Here is a 17,965-nt window from a genome sequence, read left to right on the forward strand (position 1 = left end):
TTCGACAATAAAACCGATCAAAGTCAAAATTTCGATAATAATGTCGAATAAAATTGAAATTTTTGACTTTAAACTCGAAATTTCGACTTCAATCTCGAAATTTCAAAATTAATGTCGATTTAAGTAAAAATTTCGAGATTAATGTCGATTAAAGTTGAAACTTTCGACTTAAAACTCTAAATTTCGACTTCAATCTCGAAGTTTACGCTTTAAACTCAAAGTTTCGACAATGAAATCGATTAAAGTCAAAATTTTGATAATAATGTCGATTAAAATTGAAATTTTTAACTTTGAACTTGAAATTTCGACTTCAATCTCGAAATTTCAAAATTAATGTCGGTTAAAGTAAAAATTTCGAGATTAATGTCGATTAAGGTTGAAATTTTCGACTTTGAACTCGAAATATTGACTTCAAACTCGAAATTTCGACTTTAAACACGAAATTCAGAGACTGAAGTCTAAATTCCCATATTGAAACCGATTAAAGTCGAAATTTCGAGATTAATGTCGATTAAAGTTGAAATTTTTCATTTCAAACTCGAAATTTCGACTTTCAACTGGAAATTTCGAGACTGAAGGCTGAATTTCGACAATGGAATCGAAATTTCGAGATCAATGTCGATCAGAGTCGAAATTTAGACTTTAAATAGAAATTAGTATAGAAATTTAGAGATAAAAGTCGGAATTTTCAAGAATCTGTGTTAAAGAAACTCCACTAACGAAGTGTGACACTTCTCTACGGATGCCGATGGTTTTCTGCGAGAGGCTGCAAGAGACCCAGAAAACAAAAACGAACCTCTCCATGCAATGGTACTTGTTGGTGGTACCATTACAAGGTGAACCGGAGGCGTCAGTCATTTCGAATCTCTCGCATCGTGTTGTTGTTTGTGTTGTTGCGGCGCCGATTCATTTCTGGAGAACATCAGAGAAAGGTTTTTCACTTTCTTCGCAGATACGTGAGTATACAATTACTCGTAGACTAGCTAATTGGATGTTTTACATATATTCCTAATGGTGAAATGCAATCAACTCGAATGAAATAGCTTGACCCCAATTATTAGAATCGCCATGTAATAATTACCAAATCGAGGACGATTCACGTTTCGGAATGAGGACAGGCCAAAACGTTTTCAAAAATACAAACTCTACAAGGAAAACATAACCAGAACCTTCACGACGATATTTTGAGAATGAACTCATTGAGTTTGAAAGATGGAATTGACCATTATATCCTTTATTCTGGAAATACCACTTTTCAATTGTCGAATAAGACCAATCTTCAATCTTCCCTCAACAAAGACTGTCGAGCATCGGAATTTTCCTTGATTTTATCAACAGTCAACTACCCTCGACATCTTCTTCAGTGTCACTAAAACCCCCAATAAAATCTTCGAGACATGTGTACCAACATAAAAAACGCTATCCCGCGAAATTTGAAACCTCGTTTTCAGAAATTGTCTGCTCGACTGGCGTCAACAATAGAGTCAACATTACAAAACAAATTATTATTTCGCGGCAGAGAAATAAATAATACGTAATATCTTTTTCTTGCTTCTGAATTATTATATTACATTTACGAGATGAAATTAACCAAGTCAATAATTTAAGATCAGTGAAACAATCCTGACAAAAAACAAACTGGCAAAAAAATCTCATTTTTCCGAAATATATAACACGATCTGAGAGGCTTGATGAAGAATTAAAGAATGGAAGTGTAGAAAATGTAAACAAAAACTTTTTTTGTCCACTTTTATGAATCAGAAGACAAAAGTTCGTGTGGAACGATAAATACATTTCCTCGATTTTTTTCATAACGAGTAAAGAATATTACTGGAGTTTTTTCCAACACCAAATCGTTATTTTTAACACCTCGACAAGTGTTTCGATCACCAAGTGATCATCTTCAAAGAGGAAGATTAAAACTAGAAACTGATGCGAGGTTACCCTATTTATGCTATAAAGCATAGAGGTAAACCATCCAGGCGTACGTACCAACCATACAGGTATACCAACCTAATTTTAATATTACAATTTTGCCTCATCTATTATTTTACAATGTATGTTTATACAAAACAATTTTCAGCTATATAAAAATTAATTTCTCAATATTGCCTATCCATATTTATTTTTGCAATGTGTCCTTATGTAGTAATCAGTAAACCTAACAACATTATTTTATTTTATTTTAACAAGCTATATAGTATGGCTCTTTGGTATAGGTCCGTCATCGTTATTCATAATATTATTGTGTTTACTTTTTTCTACACTCTCATAGGCATCTAGTTGCCTGTTGTTGTTAACTTGTCTAACTAATCTTGAAGAACTGAAGTCTATGGAATGGTTTTGTTGCAAAATATGATGGGCGACTGCTGATTTTTCAGGTCTCCCATATTTTAAGTGTGCTATGTGTTCCTTATATCTTACTTAAATAGATCTTTTTGTCTGTCCATAATATTTTGCATCGCAGTCCTTACATTCAATTTCGTAAATTTCAGACTTTTCTAAATTCTCGACTTTGTCTTTTGGACTTCCCAAAAGGCTCTGTAGTGAAAAACTTGTTTTAAAAACCACCTAGTTCCTTTAAAATCATTCCAAAGTTCCTCGTATATTGGTGGTATGGAACTGAGATGAATTTATCTTGGTTTTTGTCCTTTCTGAAAGTCGAGATTTCGTTCATTCTTAACCTAAACTTCTTTTTGCTTATTATCCTTATTGTATATCACAAAATTCCATAAAACTTTTGTAAATTGTAGCCTATATGTTATTTTGATGAATGAGCTGTATTTATGTGAAGTGTCATCAAAATCCGTTCAGTCGTTTGGGCGTTAAAGAGCCACAAACATACATACATACATTTTCACAAACTTTCACAATTATAATATCAGTATAGACTAGTATAGATTTTCACTGAACAGTTTTACAAAATCGCAACAGGTGTTTCGCTACATAATAGCTTCTTCAGACGTGTTTATACAAGTGTTACACACGTCATTAGGTAGTCTATTGCCAATGTGACAAAATTAAACAGTTCGTTTCAATACTGTCAGTTGGCTATGCATTTATTTCTATTGCTTACTGCTATGAACAAAATAATATTTATATTGAATTTCGTTCTTCACTTCACAAGTTTTCCTTGACAAAATAATCATTCCGGTTGATCATAAAAATTCCATTCATCATTAAGTTATTATTACTTCATAAATAGATAGCCTTCGATCTACTTATTCACTAATTAATCAAAAATTGCGTTGAAGGTATATCATTAGCAATATCTATAAAATGTCAAGAACATCCATCACAGTTCGTTATTCGATGAAAATGAAATGTATTTTGAGGAGAAAACCTCTCAAGCATATTTTCTACGTTATTATGCCATTTGTGTGGAGAAAAAGTATTCTTTCAAGCACAGCTTTGAAGATTTGACTTTACAAAGCGAGTAATAGAAATATATAACAATCAAAAGTTCACTTACCAACTTTTTACTGTTCATTGTTGTTTACTTCCTTCCATACAGTAATAAAGATTTTGATCAATGCAGTTCCGGACGTTCTGAAGCATTTCAGCTGGTAATTCAGCGATATTCAGCAATAATGCGTTGACGTATAAACCATACAGAGATGCAGGTTGTTATTTATAAACTGTTGTCTTTGAGTGACCACAGAGAAAATCTGACTGATCTAAATCGGGTGACCTTGTGGGCTATTCTTTGGGAATTATTTGATCCCATAAATAATTTGGAGAAATATTTATTTCGATGAGAGATTCTTTATTCGGAAAGGAAGGTATTGGCTTTCTACTCCTTCATCTCTATGAAAATATGTGGGAAACTTCTAAAGGAAGAAAGAAAGTAATCAATTTCAAAATGAACTCCTTACACAGACGTGCATTTGAGTTAATTCCATTTACAAACTGGGAAAAAACAGCCCTGCCGAAACAAACGCTTCCTGGTAATCATATTCACATATTTGACTCCACCACTGTTTAAATTCCATGACGTACCGTTTGTGATGGGTCAGTCTCCACCAGAGTTTTCAAATCCTCGTCCTCGTCGACCACTTCGAGGCTCATTTTCGAAGCTTGAATGCGTTTATCAACACTGTAATTGCCAAGTGCCTGAAAAGAAGCAAAAAATTTAAATTTGCTATAAATGAAAAGCATCGATGTATAGAGGATAACGTTCTTTATCGATCAGTATATGACGTGACATTGAAACGGACAAAACCTTTGAAAGAACCTAATATTTTCTCATAAAATCTTCCAGTCGATGCATATTTTCAAAATTAATGACCTCTACTCGACTTTTGAGGTTAACAAATTTCAACAATTTCGACATCATTATTATAAAACAAATTGGTTTAGACTTCCGCGGCTGAGGTTTTCAGTGTCATTATTTTTTGAATTTGAAAGCCGTGGATTTTTGGAATTTTTTCTTGACGTTTCGCTGGCGCGAGTGGCTGGCTTCTTCAGAGGTTTAACCATCATGGCTTGCTGTCCGATGACTAACTTTTAGGCTTCGTAAAGCGTATTTTTGCCTTGTCAGGTAATCAGTTGTATTTGTACCTGCACTTGTACCTGTTACAAATGCAGAATTCATTTTTTCAGGAGAAATTAGAAATCCTCCTCATGGATGGGAGATAGAGAGCTACCACAACATATAATTTCCTTGATCGTTGCACAATGATCCGGGAGGTTTCGGGATGTTCCAAAACTTTCCAAACTCTTTTCGAATATTCCAGTAGCAAAAAATCAGTTAGCCATCCATCTAGCACAGGGGTCTCCAAACTTTCAAGCCTTCGGGCCTAAATGATTTTTTCAGTTTGTTCCAAGGGCCAATTTCTGCCCTTAACTATATTTCTAGACTAGGATAGTCGCAAAGTGCGTGACCTAAGCAAACTTACGCTTTTTTTGCATTTCAATTATTATTCTGTTCTGGTTCTAGCTAGTGTATTCCGATCACCTCGAGATGGCAGTAATAATTGCATATAAAAAGGCTAGCAGCGCAACTGCGAGTTAGTCTGCGTAGGAAAGGCGATGGAAGCGAAACTGTCTATTGTGAAATAAAGTAACACCCGTCAATAAAAGTATTTTCATTTGACTTATTGTTTTTATGTGTAATTTGTTGGTATGGAAAAGAAACGAAAAATCGACAGTGAATGCAGAACGTTTCAAGAAGAATGGAACTTTCAGTATTTTGTGATTGAGTCCAGTAATAAGGCGCTATGTTCGATTTGTAATGAAACCATAGCTGTTCTCAAAAACGACACTATGAATCGAAACATCTTCAAAGTTACTCCAAGTATACAGGAAGTTTGCGGAAGGAAAAATTTGAAGCTTTGAAACGCGGACTCAAATCGCAGCAATCTTTGTTTATCAAAGCGAATACTGAACAAAAGTCTGCAACTCGCGCCAGCTTTCGTGTGGCTCTTGAAATCGGAAAACGTGGCAAACCATTCACCGACGGAGAAATGATAAAAGAATGCTTGATTGCAGTAGCCGAAGAAATATGCCCCGAGAAGGTAAATTTATTTAAAAGTGTCAGTTTGTCAGCAAACACCGTGGCTCGGAGGGTGCAAGACATCGCAGAAAATATATCATCTCAACTGTCTGACAAAAATGGACATCATGAGTGGTTTTCTCTAGCATTGGATGAGTCAACGGATGTGTCAGATACTGCTCAGGTGTTGATTTTTATTCGCGGAATAGATAAAAGCTATGAAGTGTATGAAGAACTTCTTGATATTGATAGTATTCACGGCTCGATAACTGGGGCAGATATTTTTAAGGGAGTTGAAAATGCCATAAATAAAAAGAACCTTCGATGGAGAAATTTGAATTCTATAACAACTGATGGAGGCATAAATATGTATGGTTAAAATAAAGGAGTGGTTGCACTTGTGTCAAAGGCTGTACAAAATGATGGTGGTTCAAAACCATTAGTCTTACATTGTATCATTCATGAACAGTCCTTGTGCGGAACATATTTGGATATGTCTGAAGTTCTAAAACCAGTCATATCAGTTGTTAACTTCATCAGATCCACTGGGCTGAATCACCGTCAATTTCGCGAGTTTATTCAACAGATTGGAGAAAATGATGTACCATATCATACTGCCATACGCTGGCTTAGTTGCGGAAAAGTCCTTAAGCGCTTTTTTGAACTTCGAGCAGAGATCGAAATTTTTTTAAATGAGAAGCAGCGCCCTTTTGCCGATTTAGAAAATAGTTAATAGATGTGGAAGTTAACCTTCTATGTCGATTTGACAAATCATATGAACGAACTGAATTTGAGATTGCAAGGAGAAAATCAGCTTCTCCCTGATTTATACACCAATATCTAATCCTTCAGGCAGAAAATAATACTATTTCAATCGCAATTACGTAAAAAATGTTTCACACATTTTGAAACATGTGAAATATTCAGCCACACTATAGAGACTGAATTTCCCGTCAAAATTTGCAATCGAAACTTTCAGTGCTTTGAAGATAAATTTTGATACTCGTTTTTCAGATTTTGATGTCATTGCGAATGAAATTGAGCTTTTTCAAAATCATCTTGATTCTGACATTGAAACCCTTTCATCTTTGTTGGAATTTTATAAGAGTCTTCCACTGGAACAATTTGATAATTTGCATAAATTTGCTAGTGGGTTGTTTTCTGTTTTTGGTACTACTTACTTGTGTGAGAAAACGTTTTCCAAGATGAAGTACACAAAGAATGTTTACAGATCTCAATTAACCGATGAGCATCTTAAATCTCTTTTGATAATTAATTGGAACAAGTAAAATTGATCCACAACTACAAAGTATTGTCGGTGGAAAATCACAATTACATAAATCTCATTAGTGTTTTTATTCTACTGTGATTCATTTCAATCATTTGTTAGTTATTAATATGCTTAAACTTAGATATTTAAGTTTTCTTTGTCATCATTTCTGTCGTTAAGTTTTACCTTGCAAGTAAATAAAACCGAGTAATTATCATTCTGTGTTTTCTTCTTCAACTTATCACAGCAACAGTAACAACAATTAGGTAATCATTGGCTGTCGCGGGCCAGATTGATGACAGTAAATCATTGGCTATCGCGGGCCGGATTGATGACACTGGCGGGCCGGATTTGGCCCGCGGGCCGTAGTTTGGAGACCCCTGATCTAGCATATCACTTAATGAAAATTCAAACTTCAAAATATAATCGTGATTGTTTATAGTCGTCAATATTTTGGTACTTTTGCAGCTTGAAATGCCGACAGATAATGACGTTTTGTCCGAACTTGATTTGGAGGAACCTCCTCAACAACTGCTGGACTGGGCTAAGGAGAACATCAATGAGGATCCAGAGACTAGGTGTCAAGTTTTACAAGATTTCAAGGATATGATATACGGTAATGAAAATGTTTATAATATTGATGGGCATATAAAATAAACAAATTCGGAAAGATATATGGACTGACAGAGAAATGAATGGAAAATATTGCTTTTCTACGTTCAATGATCGAAGATCCATATCTAGAAACAAATGAAACAAGCAGTACTGTTCAATTTCGCAAAAAAAAAAACAACAAAACTTCATCAAATCGTGTCAGTCAATTAACACTGGAGGTTAATTGACTGACACCCATCAAAAAACAACTACTCCCCTGGCTAATCCCTCGGAAGGCGTTGAATTATATCCGGCAGGTGTCAGTGCAGGATTCTTCACTGAAGTTATTCCTGCCGCAATAGATTTTCAATTATTGGAACACACTTGCAGACCGGTTTCGGGCTGTTTGGCCACTCGTCAGTGCAAAGTAGGTCGAACTCCTTCAGAGTATCACTCCTCGAACTAGGGGTAACAAACAACATGTTTGTCATCGCCCCATCTGCCTGTGAACGAGGCAACCAACCGCATATAGGAAATTTGCCCAATTCCTCGTATATGAATTGTTCCTTTAGATTAGATGATTTGATTTATAGCCAGTCTTCAAGTATGCCCACTGACTATATGTGAAAAACTTCATCAAATGTGAATTTTTGTACATAACAATACTGAAAGGATAGCCTTACGAATCCCCTAAAATTGTTCTATAACATTATGTGTAACAGTGTAGAATAGTCTTACAAAGTAAGTTAATTTAAATTTTGATTTCCCAACATAAAAAACTCTCGTTGTGTAATATATTGAAACAAAATTATGATTTCAATCGTCCAAATAGAAGAATCTCTGTAAAATATGTTTCATCCAAAACTTCCTTCACTGATATTTGCGGTAACTGATATCTTCCGAATATAAAATGAATTATTATTACTATTTCCAGCAAGAGGGGAGTGCGTTCCACACAGGACAGATGATGCATTCATACTCAGATTCTTGAGGGGCAGAAATTTCGTTTTGGAGAGAGCTCATAGGCTGGTAAGAACATTTGATTATCAAGTAAAAGAAAATTGTTAGGAGCAGTTGTTATCAATTCCGCAAGTAGTACGGCTTAAATGGATTTCCTTGTAAGAGTTGTAGAATAAAAGAAAGTGCTGGAATGTATGATTCAATTAGTTCACTTGACATTTCAAAGTGATACCTCACCTTCTTATTTCGATATGATTCTTCAACGGAAGACCCAGCAGCTATTAAATTCAAAAACTATCGATTTGATTTTAAATTTGCCAAAAAAAAAGACTGGAAATTGGTCAATGAAACACAAAATACGTATTGAAATATGTATTAGTCAGACAAATTTATATATCGTCGTTATATCGTCTTCAAAGTAGTCCCAATCGAAATAATACATTTACGCCAACGAACAACCTAACCATCAAAACGAAACAAAGCATTTTTTCAAATCGACTTCAGTACTCTCTGCGAAAACGGGGCCTCGAAGTCGTAATTTGAGTCGATCGGAGTCATATCTGGTGAATACGGTGGCTGTTGATGATGCAAAATCAATGAGTTTTCTTTCCACATATCCGGTCTTTTCTGAAGAATTTTCTCTCCAAAACGCAACGTTACGCTCAAATAATATTCTTCATTTATTGGATAAGCTTCTAGAAAGATCTCCGAGTGTACAGACTGCGGCAATTGAAGAAAACTGTAAACATCACCTTGACTTTTGATCGACTTTGAGGAACTTTCATCGAACCTCTCGCTAACCGACTACCATCTTTTCAAGCACTTCGATAACTTTCTCGCCGGTAGAACCTCCGCCAATCAGGACCCGAAAAAACGGCCTTCTTCGACTTCATCGATTCCCGAGAAAGCAAATGGCGCGTATTACGATTAAATCGAATAAGTATCACTGAGATATTACAGTTCAGAGCAGGCAAAACTTTTGAAACAGCCTAATAACAAATTGAGCACTGTAAGCAAGCTAAATGACGGATGTCGCTCAAATTCCGCGTGGGTTCAGAAGACAGATTTCCCCTCCCAGCTGCAAATATAATTTCGACATTCCCTCCACGTGGAAATTCTAAATGATCGACTCCCGTTACTTTCTTGACATAATGTATGATACTACGTTCATTTTTCAGTTGGTGAATTATTACAATTTCAAAGAGGACAATCCAGAATTTTACGAAGGAGTGAATTTACGTAGTCTTTTGAAAGTAGGGGAGGATTCTATTATAATTGTACCACCTTACAGAGAACAGACCGGTAGGCGAATATTGCTTTATAGAATGGGTGAGTAACAGTCATTACTATTTTTATAGCAAAAAAGAATCACTTAACATTTCGATTTTTCCATCCATTTCTATTCTTAATAGTGTTCAATTCGTAAAAATAATTCATCACAGTATATGCACAGTATAGTCTAGTTCACATGTACTTTTTTTTGTAAAATTTTTCAGCCCTGTCCAAAAATTACGACCAAGGTGTCATTCGATTCGTATTTTTGCCTAGAAAGTTTAAGGAAAAGTCAGAAAACGCGCCGATGAAAATTACAAAAGTTATAAACAATTAAGTGAAAAAAATTGGGCTTTAGTTTTTTCTTAATATCTCGGAAAATTTTCAAAATTTTGGAAATTTGAATAGAAAATAACAATTTTTTTATTTTGGCAACGGTAATCTATTTTTTTGCCTATTAAGGATAACTTCACCAAAGGAAAAAAATGCCAGGGTTTTAGTTTAAAGATTATAGGGATTTTTATATTAACTTTTAATTCAGAAAAAGTTATTAATTAACAAATTTATAATTAACGTTAAAATTGGGATAAAAATTTTTTGACTGCGGATTATTGTTTATTGATGTTTCCAAACATTACATGAATTTTTTCATTCCTTAATATTTACATACTGTTTGAAACAGTTCATCTCGAAAACGGTTCAAAATAGAAATAGTATTATCTGATCAAAGTTAATCTAAAATTGGTTGTAGAGCTCAAAAATGTTGAGATATACAGGGTGTTCCATTTGAAAAAATTGAGTTCAACTCATTTTTTCATGAGATTAAAGTATCTGCATTTTTTGAAGACCCTGTATGAGGCAAATGAAAATATGACTCGAAGTGAAGATCCTCATAATATCACTCCACTCCATTTCAAATTTGATCGTTTTAGTGCAAGAGAGTTCAAGATTATCAGCATTTATAAAAGTTCATGTTTGGTAAAAAAAATATCGAAATTAATTTATATCTTCTAAACGGTAATAGATAGGTATAGGGAAATGTATATGAATTTGTTGACAAAGTGATAATAAATAATAATATGATATTATATACGGGGTGTTCCATTTGAAAAATCAAAGAAGCCGCTACGTTATAGTAGAAGCGACAACGCCGCTTCGTCTGAAATATTTTAGGCGTGTAGGTCATATTAATTTATGCATACTGTGAAATTTTCAGGTTGATCCGTTGATTAGTTTGTCAGAAACGGCTAATTAACGCTCATCATGAAAAGCCCTGTATAACAATAAGATATAACTCATACAAAGTATTGGACAACTCACTTGCCCAAATCAATGACAATTGCAATCCTCGTTAATTTTAAAAGGAAACTGAAAAAACTTCCCTCACAGAATATTAACTATGATGCGTTTGACTTCAACTTTACTAAGTGACTATCGTCAATGTAGGCATTGTCTCTATGCATCTCTGTTTTTACATTTATACATCCATTAACTTCATTTTGTGATGGTATCATATACCATTTTTATCAACCACCTACTGATTTTCGGTAATTTTAATTGTTAATTTACATTTATATTATTTATTATCGACTTTTCATAGCACTGAAGTGTGATAATTTGACCAAAAGAAAAATTGTATACACTAATGTATATAAACTCCTTATTTTTTCAATATTTTATTCAAAGGAAACTGGGATCCGGAAAGACTGTCCACAGATGAATTATTCCAGTCGACCATGATAGTGCTGGAATTGGCCATCCTTGAACAGAGAGCCCAAATTTTAGGCGGAGTCTGTATTTTCGACTTGGGAGGTCTTTCTCTACAACAAGCCTGGTACATTACGCCGTCCATTGCGCACAAGATCGTGCAGATCATGGTGGTAAGTATTATGTAAAGTATATACATTGCTGCAAGAGATATGGAGAAAGCCAGAAACTTTTGTAGGCATCACTTTCTATACGAGTAGGGCAAATATTGTTGCACTAGCTAAATTTTTGGAAGAAACAACAATCCTTTGTTTGAAAGTGATTGACTATGTTTCATGATCAATTTCATTAGTTCGGACTACCTTTGTCTGATATTATATAAAATGATTTGAAATCCCTGAAAGAACTAATAAGAAGAAGAATTAAAAATGAATAGCTGAAAATAACAATTATATTAAGCAAAAAACCTGAAATGAAATAATAGTGGGATAAAATACAAGTAAAAATAGAACAGTTGAACAAAACATAAAATAAAAAGTGGAGAGATTCCAAGTCACGTTAGTTCACGACGTTTCACAATCGTCTTCGGGTGATGACTGGGCTAATTCCTCCGAGAGATGACTATTTATGGATCATTCGAGTTCTTTCACTTATCTCCGCGGAAAAAGGAAAGCGTAGCAACCAAATTTTGATTTCGAACCCGACAAGATATAGCAGAAGATATTATAACCTCGGCAAAATGCGCCAAGAGCTGAACATTGTCGCATACTTCAAAAACATTAAAAAAGAAATGTTGAATACCTTCTTCTGTTCCACTTGTGCTGAAAATCATATACAAGGTCAATTTTCAATTACTTATTACTCGCCAGAAGCTCTAAATCATGTATTTTCATATAAAAATTGCACAGATGCGAAAGTTCCCCACTACGGTGATAAGAGTATTTGGAACATTTTTTTGACATGGTTTCTCATTAGGCATAATCCACGATAAGTGGTGGAAGTCAACAAAAATCTATTGATTGGAATTTCTGAAAAATTCAATCGCTCTTGATGATTGTCAAATTCCACTTCAAAAATTTCCTTCCTCTCCTTGCAAGATCTAAAAAAGATGAACAATCTGTCTCTTCAAAGGTATAATTATCCTCATCTGTTGTGTTGAAACAAAACCAACCGTCTATACATTCTGAAGAACGTCTGACTTCTCGACAATAATAATAACACCAGGGATATAGTCGCTATTTTTCCAACCATGAAGTGGATCGAAAGTTTATGCAATGCATAAAACACTAGATAAAAAATACAAGGAAATGCAAATTTTTTCTCCGAAAATATCTGAAAATAATTATACAATGTATGCACCCATTATTCTCAGGTGAAATTGAGCATCCCATAATTATGCAACTCGGCAAAATTTGTAGTACTGTTACGCAATTCTGCAATATTGCTGCAGCGAAAGTAAGCTGCATGACATGTACCATTCATGTTCATCTCTCCGCTAATAGTAGTTACTGTTAACAGTTAATACGATAAAATGTAGGAAGTAAAAGTCTTTCACTGCAAGTTTCAAAGTCACTCAATTAACAGCTTTCGAATCTGTGGACAAGGCATTGAAAACTTTTTGGATAATATACGTTCTATGATGTTCTTTTAGGGGTTTTAAGGAGAACGAGAAAACAAGAGTTATCATTTGAAACATTATAAAATATCAGGAAGGAAAAGATGAATGGAGATCAATGGAAGATTAAACTTCCTCTTGAAGATGGTCACTTGGTGATCGAAACACGTGTCGAGGTGTTGAAATAACGGTTTGGTGTTGAGAAAGAACTTCAGAAAGAACTTCGTTTGAATAATCGATATTTGCATTCATTTTGGAAGATGATTCGAAATACCGTCGATAAGTCTTTGTAAATTACTTATAAAAGTAACCGAACTGCTATAAGCTTGATAATTCCACTGCTACCTAAATCCAAATTCTAAAAAAAAATAATGTTTCTAGAAGAAGCAACTTTATTGAGAAAACTTGATGATTTAGGTATAGGGACATGATATATCATCTTGAAGCATTTTTCACCATCTTTCAATTTACCGAGTAATATACAGGGGGTTTCATTTGAAAAAATGAACTTTTGACTACTTTCATGCACAATGGAAATAATAGTAATTTTAGCACGCCCTGTATGATATGGAGTCGATTTCTTGGTGTTATTTGAATATTTCGAGTTTGTCCAAACTATCATCAAAATATCAACTTTTCATGAATTGAGAGTACTGATGTACTTAATTTCAATTAAGGCTATGTTTTGGACCATATTCAGCACAATTTATTTTTTATCTCGAAAACAAATAGAGATAGGTATAGGACATTATTAACAAAAAAGTATTGAAATACCAGAGCAATTCCAAAAATGTATCAATATACAGGGTGTTCCATTAAAAAAAAATAATTGCTAAGACTTTTTGATAGAAGTGGCAACGCCGCAATGCTGAAAATATTTTAGATCGATAGAACAGGTAAGGAAATGTGAGAGGTGTAATTTTACGAAAAATCATGCTTTGCGTTTTCCAGAAACGTCTAACCTACCATCGACCGTGAGTCACGCTGTATAAAAAAATACCTGACTCCATCAAAAACTTGCTCCTTATAAAAATGAAGAAGGAGCTCAAAATTATGCTTCTATCAAAGGCATATTATTCGCTAGAAGAATATTCTGCCGACTTCTGTAGACTAGAGATGTCTGCTAGAATTTTTCGCCTACTATTATGGAATTGTACTATAGTTTGTATTCTTTTTCATTGCATTGAATTATATGTTTGTCTGTTTATGTGTTTTCTTCAAGAGGAAGATTAGTTTGATCTTCCTCTTGAAGATGATCACTTGGTGATCGAAACACGTGTCGAGGTGTTAAAATAACGGTTTGGTGTTGGGAAAAAACTCCAGTTATATTCATTACTACACCAAAAGGTTTCAAACAGTTGAGTCCAGCAAATGACCAATTCTAAAATAGTGTTTTCCTCTGCATTCCAGACTTCCTTTCCAATGAAAGTCCACGCCCTCCACATCGTCAACCAATCCTGGATCTTCGACATGATCTACAACATCTTCAAACCCTTCGTCGATGAGAGGATGAAGGAGAAGATTTTCTTCCACGGCGAAGACATGGAAAGCCTCCACCAGCACATCGATCCGAAGCATTTACCAGAAAAATACGGAGGAATCCATCCCGACTACGACTACAAAGATTGGATAAAATATTTCGAGAACAACGAGAAAATCCGATGGGAGCTCGAAACGCTGGGATATCGGGACGACAAGGAGAAGACAGATTTGGGCAAGGAAGAAGTATGAACGTTGGGTTTTTTGGGTTTACATAGTTTATTGAGGATTTTTATAGAAATCCTTCTCATATGTGAACCACAGGAACATTCCAAAAGGTATTGTTGGTAATTACCTATTCGATAATTTAGTAATTTTGAACACATTTCTTATATTTTGTATCAGCAAATGAATTGTATTGAATTTTTTCAATTATTCTCTAAGGCCCGTTGCCCGGAATGAAAAAAGATTACCTACTTTAGGATGACAAAATTTATAGTGTTCAAAACGCCTATGTTTTCACGGCCCAGGCTTTCAGTGTCACCATTACTTTTTTTATTCGGATTTTATAGTTTTTTCCTGACGTTTCGCTGACGCGAAATCCAGGTACAGGTACTAGCATACCAAGCTACCCGAATCAACATAAATACGGCTCACACAGTCGTAATATCCAGTTATCGGATATATTAACTCAGGGCGTATAAACCTCTGAAGAAACTAGCCACTCGCCCCAGCGAAAAGTCAGGAAGAAATTTTGAAAATCGACGCCTTTAACCCGAATAAAAATAGTGACACTGTGAGTTCTGCTTTAATGGGGAATGTTCCTCAATTTGGGTTATTACAGCAAATGCTTGAACAAAATAAAGTTGAGTTTAATTCATTAGTTTTTCAAATTCACTTTGAAAAGTATTCAAATTGAGGTTTCAAATGTTGGGTTTTAATTTTTAAAGGGATTTGTTTCTAATTCACATATTGGCAACAGCGCCTATATCAAGTTGAAATCATTTATATGTACCTGGATATTCTACTTTAAAAAAGGAAAATTATCTTTATAAATCAACAATTGAGGCAAAATAAAAATTATAGTTCAATACCACCTCCAAAAGCCATATAAACAACAGTTGTTTTGTTATTTATGTATATAGAGGAAGATAGGTTAGGTGCACAAAATGTCATATGTCACAGAATGTCTCGGAACTCGAAACATAAGTAAACAGAGCAGCACGCCTCTGAAATATGTCATCTTTGTTTGTCTCATACAGGTAACAGATTCATTATCCTTTATTAGCTATAACCGATGTTGCCAAATGGTGAAATAGAAAACAATCCATTTAAACGTTGAATGCATTAATTCATTCCTCTGTTTCAAGCATTTAAATAATTTTTTAAAGAAAAAGGTTGAAATGATAAGTTTAAAATGCGTTGTTTTAGCGCTCTATTATGAAAACTACTTGATTTTCGTCAGGAGGAATATTCCCCATGTCCATGTATTTTTCAGTTATATGTAATGTGTTGTAGCTCATGGTGCTTTCTTTTGACAATTTTTGTTTCTATTTTACGGAGTCTGTCTTATGCTTTCTTTCCTTTATTGGAAAAATTAATGACTTATTTACATGAAAATTATTCACTTCTGAAACTCAATACTTGGAAACTATGAAAGAAACATTTCTTCATGGAGATAATGAAATTAGACTTTGTAATTTATTCGTTAAGCTGCTATGGATATGTGATAAGTATACTGTGTTATACATTACGTAGGTTCATATTTTTTTGTAAAGTTTGTTGAATAAAAACTATTAAAAATTGTTTAATGTTACAGGCTCGGACTTTCATTGTTCAAAAATGTAGTTATTAGATTTGAAATCTATGTGAGAACAAATGAGATGGAATCGAATGATACGTTGGTTGTAAGTTCATCTAGTTTCCTTGCAGCGAAAGACAAAAAACGAATCTCGCCCGCGGTTCAAATTCAAATATACTTTATTGTCTAAAGAATAAATTCTTATTGACAAAGCCTTGTGCGAAATATAAATAACATATACATGAAATCACAAAAGTAAAATCACTAAAAGTAAGTGATAACATGAACTGAAAAGAGACATGTAAATAATAACAAACGTTCGGGATATAAGAACATGGTCAATAAAATGAAATAAATCAATTTAAACTAAATTGAATGAAATGAAATCAATAAAATACCGTAGATATTACAGTTAGTCTTCTCAATTAAAATTATCATCATAGAATTTTGCTAAGTTATAATAAGGTCCCTCAGAAAGCAAGTCTTTCAACTTTCTTAAGAGCTCTAAGGTCATTTATGGTTTTAATAGCTTGAGGAAGAGTTGAACATTTTGAGGCCGTTGAAAATGATGGAATCTTTAACTAGGATCGAAGAAGGCAGCGGTAATTCAAAGCTGAATCTTTGCCTGGTTTGATACATTGGCGCGTCCAAGTTGTTAAACAATACTCTACTTTTGAAGAGAAGGCAGATTGTCTCATATATAAATAAGGAGACCACAGTTAGGATTCTGTTAGAAGCAAAAAGAGGCCGACAAGAGTCCCTAGGCTTAGCTTTGCATATGCATCGTATTGCACGTTTTTGTATTAGTAATACTGATTGAAGGCATGTGGTAGAACACAAACCCCAAAAGCAAATACCATAACGAAGATGGGATTCGAAAAGGGAATGATAAACCATTCTAGCTTCTGCAGATCTGAGCTCAAATGCAGTTACTCGTATTGCATAACATCTAGAGGAGAGCTTCGATTTCAAAGTATCTACATGTTTGTTGAATTTTAAATTACTGTCAATGAACAAGCCAAGGAGTTTAGAAGTTGGTATGTTGTCAATTTGAATATTATTTAGATGTACGGTTGGAATCTGGCAACGACAGGACACTACTTTTGTTTTTGATGAATTCAAGGTCAAGAGATTTGAGTCAAATCAGTCTTTCACTTTCGTGATGTCATTCTCAATAACTTCATACAACGTATGGTTGATAGGAGCATGCCATAAAATTGTAGTATCATCAAATAAAGTAAATTTTCCTTTGATGTTTATAGACGATAGGTCATTAATGTAGATTAAGAATAAAACTGGGCCCAGTACCAAACCTTGTGGGACGCCGCAAGTAATTTCTGCTTCATTTGAGTATGAAGTGGTTTTGACCATCTGGGTGCGATCTGCTAAGTATGACTCAAACCACTTAAGACTTATTCCAGTTATACCGTATTTACTGAGTTTCCGTATAAGAATTTTATAATTCACGCAATCAAATGCTTTGGCTATATCACAAAAGACCGCAGCCACTGTTTCTTTGTCATTTATGTTGGAATAAACATTGTAAAGAAATGAAAATATGGCATCGGAAGTGTTTTTTTGCTTTTGGAAACCAAACTGGCAGTCACTTATTATTTTGTTTTTATTCAGAAAGCAAAGGAGTCTTGTTTTGACTAATTTTGCTATCAATTTAGCCATTGCAGAGATTAGAGAAATTGGACGAAGATTTAATGGACCATTGATGACCTTTCCCTTTGATTGATATCAAGGCTTGGCTTTGCAACTATGGATAGT

General features: G+C 34.3%; 2 protein-coding genes across 3 annotated transcripts in view; one reads left to right on the forward strand and one right to left on the reverse strand.

The window, feature by feature from the left end:
• Window positions 1–797: 797 nt before the first annotated feature.
• LOC111516386 (alpha-tocopherol transfer protein) lies at window positions 798–16,207 on the forward strand. 2 transcript variants are annotated; one of them, XM_074183885.1, is made up of 6 exons: window positions 798–956; window positions 7,233–7,380; window positions 8,293–8,387; window positions 9,497–9,647; window positions 11,277–11,470; window positions 14,323–16,207. In XM_074183885.1, the coding sequence occupies exons 2-6, from the start codon at window positions 7,239–7,241 to the stop codon at window positions 14,641–14,643; spliced, it is 903 nt and encodes a 300-aa protein (XP_074039986.1). In that variant the 5' UTR covers window positions 798–956; window positions 7,233–7,238; the 3' UTR covers window positions 14,644–16,207. The 2 variants fall into 2 exon arrangements, with proteins under 2 accessions (XP_074039986.1, XP_074040034.1); XM_074183933.1 differs by lacking the exon at window positions 798–956.
• LOC111503957 (uncharacterized) overlaps window positions 4,076–17,965 on the reverse strand; it is a 130,560-nt gene continuing 116,670 nt past the window's right edge. Inside the window, exon 8 of the mRNA XM_074183407.1 lies at window positions 4,076–4,113. Coding sequence (XP_074039508.1) covers window positions 4,091–4,113 — 23 coding nt within the window. The 3' untranslated portion in view covers window positions 4,076–4,090. The remainder of the gene's footprint in view (window positions 4,114–17,965) is intronic.

Source organism: Leptinotarsa decemlineata, unplaced genomic scaffold (assembly GCF_025532065.1).
Source record: "Leptinotarsa decemlineata unplaced genomic scaffold, Ldec_3_MD MMD2_P_RNA_scaffold_1, whole genome shotgun sequence".
In the NCBI taxonomy this organism is placed as follows: Eukaryota; Metazoa; Arthropoda; class Insecta; order Coleoptera; family Chrysomelidae; genus Leptinotarsa; species Leptinotarsa decemlineata.